The sequence below is a fragment of the Lactuca virosa genome, chromosome 8 (assembly GCF_052849685.1).
Source record: "Lactuca virosa cultivar CGN04683 chromosome 8, Lactuca_virosa_CGN04683_v6, whole genome shotgun sequence".
Classification (NCBI taxonomy): domain Eukaryota; kingdom Viridiplantae; phylum Streptophyta; class Magnoliopsida; order Asterales; family Asteraceae; genus Lactuca; species Lactuca virosa.
Genome location: NC_136433.1, coordinates 240,223,105 through 240,232,398, shown reverse-complemented (window position 1 = coordinate 240,232,398; position 9,294 = coordinate 240,223,105). Strand labels below are relative to the sequence as shown.

The 9,294-nt window shown below is 34.3% G+C and overlaps 1 protein-coding gene across 2 annotated transcripts; it reads right to left on the bottom strand.

Annotated features, from left to right (window-relative positions):
- Positions 1-5,569: 5,569 nt before the first annotated feature.
- HCF244 (NAD(P)-binding Rossmann-fold superfamily protein) lies at positions 5,570-8,487 on the bottom strand. Of its 2 annotated transcripts, none has more exons than XM_079068415.1 (8): positions 8,191-8,487; positions 7,391-7,635; positions 7,149-7,247; positions 6,828-7,022; positions 6,564-6,656; positions 6,383-6,478; positions 6,134-6,274; positions 5,570-5,865 (listed from the first exon to the last, which is right to left on the bottom strand). In XM_079068415.1, the coding sequence occupies exons 1-8, from the start codon at positions 8,354-8,356 to the stop codon at positions 5,689-5,691; spliced, it is 1,212 nt and encodes a 403-aa protein (XP_078924541.1). In that variant the 5' UTR covers positions 8,357-8,487; the 3' UTR covers positions 5,570-5,688. The 2 variants fall into 2 exon arrangements, with proteins under 2 accessions (XP_078924541.1, XP_078924543.1); XM_079068417.1 differs by having other exon boundaries at positions 8,194-8,487.
- Between the last annotated feature and the right edge of the window lie 807 nt (positions 8,488-9,294).

The window sequence follows — 9,294 nt, the reverse complement described above, 5'->3', positions numbered from 1 at the left end:
CACTTTTCACATTAAAACATTAAAGAAGTAGGCCCCACCAACGACTCTACCCCCACACCATTACACCCTCATTCCACCCCAACCTAAGTCGTTGGTTTTGTGCTACCACATCCACCACTACTGCAATGTTTTTCTACGGTGGATGAGAGGGGACGCTATAGATCGTTGGTCAACGACAGTATCGGTGGTGAAAGAGTGGAGAGAGATAGATCGGTGATCTCTTGTGGTGGAGGAGAGGAGGAAAAAGTGTCTTGGTGGCGGAATTACAAGCAAGAGAGAGGTGGGAGAGAGAGTTCAGAGGTGGAGGTAGAGGAGAGGAGATTCGTGGTTGCGTTGGTGTTGGGGGTGATAGGAGGCGGATTGGCTTGTGTTGGACCTGTGTAGAAACGGAAGAGATAAAGAGTATTGAGATCGATGTGGAAGCTGGTAGCTTTTACTCTTTCAGGTCATTTTCAATTTTGTACAGAAATGGTCCCTTAAGTTAATAGTAATGTCAAAAAACATATATACAAAAAAGAAAGGTATAAATGTTATTTTACAAACGTCTAATGGATGTTATTGACGGTAACAAGCTAAGGGGCCAAAGCTGATGGATTTGAAATTTGTGAGGATGTTTGGTATCAATTTCTCAAGATTAAAACCAAACCTACAACAAATTACATACTTCATAAACCAAAACTAAATTTTACTCTAGATTTTATTAAGTTTGTTTTTAGTTCATGTGACATAACCTTCAATGGATTTATTTGCATCATAGGTAAAAATTGTGACATGGAAACGATCGAATTCAATTTATAATAATTATTTTTCTCAAATTTAAAATTAATTCACCCTCGTGTTAGTGACTTTTTTTGTTATGTTGTCAATGCAAAGGTTAAGCTACTTTGAATGATAGAGGGCTACTAATGTACTCAAGAAACCAAATTTCGGCAAAGTGGGGACATTGGGTTAAATAACGGGCCTACAAAACTTACTATCAATTCTACTTTTAGCCCAAAAAGTACCACCTATGTAGAGACATTTACTTGCCTTATTTATCTAGTTTTTCACATTATCTCTTTCATATATATCTAATAAATTACTGATATATATTCTTGGACACAATTGATTCTAGAATGATATTTTTATAAAAATAGTGGCAATGTGGAAGCCAATTCCAATGTAGATATTAATATTAGCCTCTAATGAAGCATGAACCGGTAACTATTTGATAGCGTTACGTGGGTTGTATTGTTTGTTTTTTTTAACCGGCGGATATTATTAAAACCACGGTCTAAAGGAAAAAGACCGGGCACGTGGTTTGTATTGTATGTAACTTTTCTTTTTCAAGATTAGTGTTGATGTTCTCTATGTTGAGTTAATATTTAGGAAACTCTAAAGGATTGAAGTTTAAAAAAACAAAAAAAATATATAACGAAAAAGGAGGACTACATGTATGAATAAATACATGAAAGTAACCCTTTAAAGAACACTACCCATTTTATTAGAGCATCTTGCAATGTTTCTAAGTAGTTGTTTGTTTTTTTGAAGCCAAAATGTCTGCAGTCTGCAGACCACATCTGCAAACTTCTGCGGCAGAAGAGGTGGACCAAATGTCTGCAGTCTGCAATAAGAAGACTATTTGTTTTTAACGACTGCAGCTGTTGAAATAAATTGATTTTTCAAACTTAATTTCATGTCATAAACATTAAAAATGCATTTTCAGCAAAAAAAGAAAGGAAAAAAAAACTGCACGGTGGCCCATGTTTTTTTTTAGGTTAAAATGACGTCTGAAGACTTTTGAAGACAGTGACTCATTTCTGCGCCAGGAAGACCTCGCGCATACGTTTTTTGATCGGCGCACTTCCAAAAAACAAACACTCTGCGAGGGCATATGTCTGCGTGGCGCAGACAAAAATGGTTGTGCAGATCTTCACAAAAAAAACAAACAACCCCTAAGTCTTTTTGTTAATGTTTTTTTTTTTGGCTTTTTATGGCTATCATTGGATTCATGCATGATATATTTGGGCTCAAAGGGTAATCCAAATGGTTAACACAATCGGTCTCGGATCTGTTCAGTCTTTTTTTTCGGTATCTAATGAAACGGTCTTGGGCGAGACCAGTCCAGTCTCAGGTGGGCTGGTCTTGAGCGGTTTATTCGGTCTCGATCCAATCTAGACCAGATTGATCATGTGGTCTTTGTGTTCTTTTTTTTTCTGTTAGGGTGCGTTAGAAAATTTTCGAAACGTGTTTGGATGATTTTCAGTTTCTAAAGAATTTCCAAAGAAAATGAAAATTTTCTGTTTTTCCAGATTGATGTAGATTAAAAAAGTGATTTTTACAGTTTTCCAAAGTTTTCTAAATTTTTAAAATTGAAAATCAAAACTCAACATGTTTCAACCAAATGCGTTTTTTTAAATTTTCATTGAAAACGCAACTCTTTTTTCTGAAAATATTTTCTAGAAAAATAAAAACAATTTTCCACGATCAAAGATACCCTTAGACACATTACTTTTTCATTTTTTTGAATTAAAAAAAATCAACTCCTGGTACCAAATATGTTTTGAAACTGATCTGCCACCTAACGAATGTCACAGCAAGCTTTAGACATTACTTTTTTCATTTGCTAAAATCAGATGGTGCTCCCCACTTGTTGATTATCAACACTTGACCTTACATCATAACCCATTACATAATACGCTTGACTCATCAATTTTACGAACTTTATTCTTTATATCATGTCTCATAACTTTCAGTTTGAATTATAGAGGCGTGGAAATAATTAAATTCAAATTTTAATAATTTTTTCGTGAAAATTGAAAATGAATTCACTTCATTTGTTTGTTTGTTCTTTTTTTTTTTTTTCTATTTTGTAGTTATTGCAAAAGTTAACTTTCAATGATAGAGCCATAGAGGCCTAGAGGGCAACCAATAAGCTAAGAATCCATTTGGGCTACGAATTGGCCTACCAAACTTACTATCACTTCCAACTTTTAGCCCAAAAAGTATCCCCTATGTTGTTGCTGTTACCTACCTAGTACCTAGTGACATTTACTTGTCTTATTTATCTCTTTCTTTCACCTTTTTTTCATATATTCCAAATAACAAACAGGAACATGTCTAATGAGAAACACATTGGTTTCATTATAAGCCGAATGGGATACATTGCACGGGAGGGTGTGTGATATGCGTGGCAACGGTGCACACCATCCCGGCCGGTCATGGTTTGTCCGTTTCGTGCTCCCTCGTGTTCCAGACGACGAATGTAAACGGCCAATCAAATTTTTTTTTCTTTATTGACCGTTCAACGGTCAATTTTTCAAGTTTTTTTTTTTTTTTTACAAACTCAATACCTATAAATAAAACCCTCATTTTTCATCAAAATTTACACCCTCATTCTCTAAACCAAAAAACACATGAATTTCTTTGAAAATTTTGACTCGAATGATGACGGAGAATTCATCTCGACCTTCTTCAACGTTGTGCAACACCTTCACGATGAAGAAGGTTCGAATGTTGCTCGTACAAGGGCGGTCGTCAATCGTGATCGCCAAGCCGCACACGACTTATTAGTACGTGATTACTTTGCCAATAATTGTCTTTATAATGACGACTTGTTCGAACGTCGTTTCCGTCTAAATAAGACTATATTTTTATGTATTAGTAATGCTTTAGAAGGCTATTATGATTTTTTCAAACAAAAACCCGATCCTAGAGGAATAATGAGTTTTAGTAGTATACAAAAGTGTGCGGCTGCGCTTAGGTATTTGGGATACGGTATAACATTTGATGTATCCGACAAATACTTAAAAGTATCCGAGAGGACAACAATTGATTGTGTAGATTGGTTTTGTGCATGTGTGTATGAGGTTTTTCACCAACAATATTTATGTAAACCTACTCCACGTGGTATTGAGAGATTATATTCGGCTCATGAAGAGAGACATGGATTTCCGGGTATGCTTGGCAGTCTAGATTGTACGCACGTGGCTTAGGAAAAATGTCCAACTGCATGGCGTGATCAATTCACTCGAGGATATATAGTTGAACCAAGTATAATCTTAGAAATTGTTGCATCTCAGGATTTGTGGATATGACATTCTCTTTTTGGAGTCGTGGGATCTAACAACGACATTAACGTTCTTGGTCAGTCTCCTCTTTTCAACGATCTTTGGATCGGCAAAGCACCTGATATGACGTTCACGGTGAACGGACATTCATACAAAGATTACCACCTTTGTGATGGGATATACCCGGATTATTCTACAGTTATGAAGGCATACTCGGTTCCTCGAAGTGAAAAAACAAAGTTGTTCACAAAGAGGCAGGAATCAACGAGGAAGGATATCGAGAGGGCATTTGGAGTCCTCAAGCAGACATGGCATGTAGTGAAATACGCTACATGACTTTGGGATAAGGATAGAATTAAACAAATAGTACAAGCATGTATTATAATGCATAATATGTTCATTGAAAATTAAGGTCAAGCGATTTGCACGTATGATCCGGACGACGAAGTCATCCCGCTTGAAGAGTTCGTACCCGGAACAAATGAATTTTTATTACGAGTTGTTGAACTTCATAACAGTGAAACGTGTTTCAATCTTCGAGAAGATGTCACGGAACATTTGTACGAACTCAACATGAACGGAGATTAATTTTAGGTATTTTAAGTAATGTAATGTTTTTTTTTAATTATAAATTAATTAAGTAATGTAGTTTGAAGTTGTATTTTTATTTTTATAAAATGAAAAACTAATTAAAAAAATCATTATTTTTTTAATGTAATTTTATTGTATTTTTGAATTAAAAAAAATAAAAAAATAATAATGTGGAGTGGAGTGGTTAGTAGTGGGTATCTCATAGGTTTAGTGGTAGTTAGTGGTGATCACGTGACACCCACTATTATAGTGATTAGTGGTGAGTATAACGGATGATCTTACATAAATATCAAAAATTGAACTTTTAAATAACGCATTGCGAAAATTTTCCAATATTGATTAGGCTCTCTATGGATACTATCTGTTTTCCAACACTTAAGTTGAGAAACACTAGATAATTGAAATATAAAAAGAATGATTAATATCATAAAAAAACTTTATATATCAAGAGTTTATTCCGGATTAAACCTCAAGTTTTTTTTTTTAAACAAAGACCTTGTATTTTTTTCCTTTATTTTTTCTGAAAACCCCTCAACCATTTAATTTTTTAAAAAAAAACTTCATTTTCCCCCTAAAAATACCATTACATTTGACAAGTTTTTTCCGGGAAAACTACTAAAATGACCAATAATAATAATAATAATAATAATAATCAAAGGACACTAGTAGCTTCTTAAACACAATGTAAAATAGTAAAAAAAAAAAGAGGCTATTAGTAGTACTACCTTTTAAGAACGCTTCTTGGTTACATCAACTTTTCATGTCTCTCTAAACTAGGCTATGACTATAAAGAACACTAGCCATTTTAGAGCATCTTCTAATGTACTCTCAAGTCTTTTTGTTCATCTTTATTCGGTGGTTTATTTTGGGCTCAAAGCGTACGTGGTTAATTAGGTAACCCGAAGTTACATGCAATAGGAAAATTTAGATTTACAAAAATTTAACACCTCTTAATTATAGTTGGTTACAAAGTGATATATGTGGTATTTGAATAACAAAGCTTCATGTACAAACTACAAACACAAAGATAATTAAGTATTTATCTTTATTAAATGTAGAAGTCGCTTTGCTTGGATTGGGCCTTGAGGTCCTTTAACTTCTTGAGTATGTTTGTGAAGTAATCTTGCAAATATTTCTCTAATGTGATGATATCTTTTTGATCCACACCAAGAAGCTGATATGTCTCGTTCATTGGTACAGAGAATACCGTGTCGCTCGTCAAAATCTGTATTAAATATCAAATGCAACATTATTACATTATTATTTACAAATAATATAAATAATATTGTAACACAAAGCCCAACAGCAACCCACGCTATTGGGCTTTGGAGTTCAATGAACTCTTATTTTCCATCCATGTTTGGTTTGTCATACAAAGACAAACCAAACATGATAATGGAATGGAATGTAACCATTCATTCGTGGTTACATTTCATTCCATCCAATCAAACAGACCCTAAATCTACAATGCGATAGGTTTAGAGTTTAGTTACCTCTGAAAATGCCAGTCTGTCGGCAACGTCATTGGTCCATTCAAAACAACGAGTTAGCTGGCGAGTGAATTTGAGAACCGAGACTGGAACTGTGGTTACGTTTGCATCTTGTCCAGCTAGCCTCTCACACAATGTTATCACCTACTCACAAGGAACCCATTAGCAATGTAAAACGTTGAAAGTAAATTGTTTTGTTTTGTTTTTTTTTTGTATTTAAACCTAAAATTAATAAGGAAGTTGTTTTATTACCTCTTGAGTTGTCCATGCACGAGGTCCAGCAAATGTGAGAAGCTTTCCATTGACTTTTTCACTTCGTATAGCAATAAATGTTAAACGAGCTATATCCTGTAAGAAGGCAGTAATTAGTTTAAAATGAAATTACACTTTTTCCCTAATAGTGGATTAGATAAGACAAATTACATAAAACTACCTGGGTGTCCATATAAGCTATTCTTGTTGGGGCATCTGTTCCCCATACAGACTTTTCTTCTAATATGGGCACAGCATATTGACCTATGAGCCCCTACAAATATAAAAAATAGTGTATCACCTTATCTTACAAAAACAACAATGTACTTTCAATCTTTTTCTTATTAAGAGATTACACTTTGAAAAATCTACCCAATTATAAAAGTGAAAAATCAAAGAAACTTCATTGCTTTTTTTTTGCATATAAGCGATTTAATCTGCTTACCTGCATGAAACCACATAACCGAATGACAACATGGTTAATACCAGAGTCCTGAAGAAACTTCTCAGTGCAATACTTGATCTCCATTAATGGAACTTCCGGATGCTTGTCACAATTATGAATCGAAAAGAATACATATTTTTGGATTCCCATTGCTTTTGCACACTGTATAAGAGCAACCTTTCCTTCCCAATCTACCTAAAATGAAAAGACAGACATACTTTAAATATAGCATTGCACTTTCATTTCTTCATAATAGTCTTTCCAACAAATTCAAATTCCATTAATCATTTAAATCTACACTGAAAATATCACAATACTTACGGTTTTAATAGGCTCCTCAGGGCGCCCAGTGGCACAGTCAATAATTGTATGAACACCAACCAATGTAGCGGGAATTGTTTCAGGTTTGCTCAAGTCTCCCTACACATAAACTTCAGAGATAATACTTGTACATAACAAGGTTATAAATATACAGATTAGTAATAATTCAAGTTTATAAGAAGAGAAGTAAAATGAGAATATTATAATAAAGAAACTAATGAAAGTACATTGTTATTTCTTACATTTACAACAGTGGCACCCCAATCACGGAGGAAATCAGCAGGAGCAGGTCTAGGTCTGACAAGGCATCTCACATCATATCCCTCATCAAGTGCACGCCTAACCACCTGTCTTCCTAAAGTTCCTGTAGCTCCAATAACCATGATGCTGGTTGGCCTCACTGGGGTTCCTGGTGCTAAATTAGCTGCTGCTACAGGTTCTGTTCCAGCAGCACATGTAATCAATGGCTTCACAGATCCTTTAACTCCTAAAATTTTTCAACATAAAAACAGTTTTTAGTTTTCATTCTGAAAATCGAACCTCTCTGTATAAAGGTAGTGAAGTCCATTTTGACTTCAAAGATGAAAACTCAGTTGATTGTTATCATTTAGCATATAGAAGTATAGAACCACTTCCTCAAACTAAATGAACCTACATTTAGAATTCTATAGAAGATGCGTCTAAACACAAAAGCTAGAATGCATTTGTAACATATATGTACACATTTACATATATACACACATTGTGTACATTCATATTAAGGTCAGCTTGTGGTTTACAGAGAAACCTACTTAATTCCCTACAGTAAACTGTATCGAGAGTAAAGTTGCTACAAACGATTAGCAATTCAACTTGTCGTTTAGAAAGTAACAATAGAACAATATTTGGTACAATGCTAAAACAAATACAAATCAAGCAAAATTTATCAACATAATTCAACAAAGCAACTGATAATATAGACATATAGTACATCAAGTAATGTCAGGAAATGAGGAATTGCGTTCGATTATTGAGCAAATCAACACCGTTAAATACTTACTACTACCTCTAAGAGAAGAATGCGAGACGGCGGAAAGAAGGCGGTCGGGAGCAAACGCGCGGCTCCAAGTCAGCGAATTGCCGGTGATCTGGCGAAGAGGGGAAGTGCTCCGAGTAATCGCCGGCGACTGAGTGTGAGATAGCCGTGAATGAAGTGTGGTGGAAGCCATATCTACGAGTGTGTGTATCAGAGCGACGGAGGAGAAAGGGGGAATGGAATGGAAGGGGGACAAATGGACAGTGAGATGCGAGTGATTCCACGTCGTTTCTTTTTCCTTCACCCCATATCCATTTTGGATTACGATTTGCGCTCTTTTATATCCTACTGCTAATGTGCGCCGGATTAGTTACAATTCCCTCCGTTTTATTGCCACGTCATCAAGTACTACCTTTCAAGTCCATATCTGCTTTGGCCCAGTAATTGGATCAGCCCATATTCATATTTCTATGCTCATGATACAAAAATCAGGCCAGACAGGATTTTAAACTGGGCCTGATCAACAGTGGTTATTTTTTAAACAATTTATTATAAAAAATATTTTTAAACAATTTTCTAGCCTGGTTAGGAGTGTGGTCTGAACCCAAATTGGTTGAATGGTTACATAAATTTTTTTTATTAAATTAAGATTATTTTTAATGGATTAGATGAAAACTTACATGTTAGCCAGTAAACTAACCGATAATTAAATATATAAAATGATATAACATTATCTTTAAGTTGAAATGCTACTTTAACTTTTTTTTTAAATCTAACTTATAAATTATTTTTTGGTTTTCAAACATGACATCTAATAAAGCTCGAAAAATAAGTTAGATGTGTTATGACAAACATAAATTAAAAAACAAAATTATTTAGTTTATTTCAATTTTTGTTTGCTAATCTTGGATGCTATTTTGTGCATATAAACTAACTTGTTTTTTTGGACTTATTGCAATTTAGTTTTCGGCTAGACAACAAAAATCGCTCATTATAGTTTATAAACTAGCTTTTTAATGAACTAATCAACTAATTGAAATAGATTATCATAGTTTACAAACATATTTAAATCTATCACAAAATTCTTGCTAACAAATTTTCTAAATATTTTTTCTTGCATAAGTTCGTGTT

Bases quoted from the DNA above. Each gene is read 5' to 3' on its own strand.
- HCF244 (XM_079068415.1), bottom strand. From the start codon at position 8,356: ATGGCTTCCACCACACTTCATTCACGGCTATCTCACACTCAGTCGCCG. The intron at 7,636-8,190 runs GTAGTAAGTATT...GAAAAATTTTAG, and splicing joins GCATTCTTCTCTTAGAGGTA to GAGTTAAAGGATCTGTGAAG. The intron at 7,023-7,148 runs GTAAGTATTGTG...TTTTCATTTTAG, and splicing joins CTGAGGAGCCTATTAAAACC to GTAGATTGGGAAGGAAAGGT.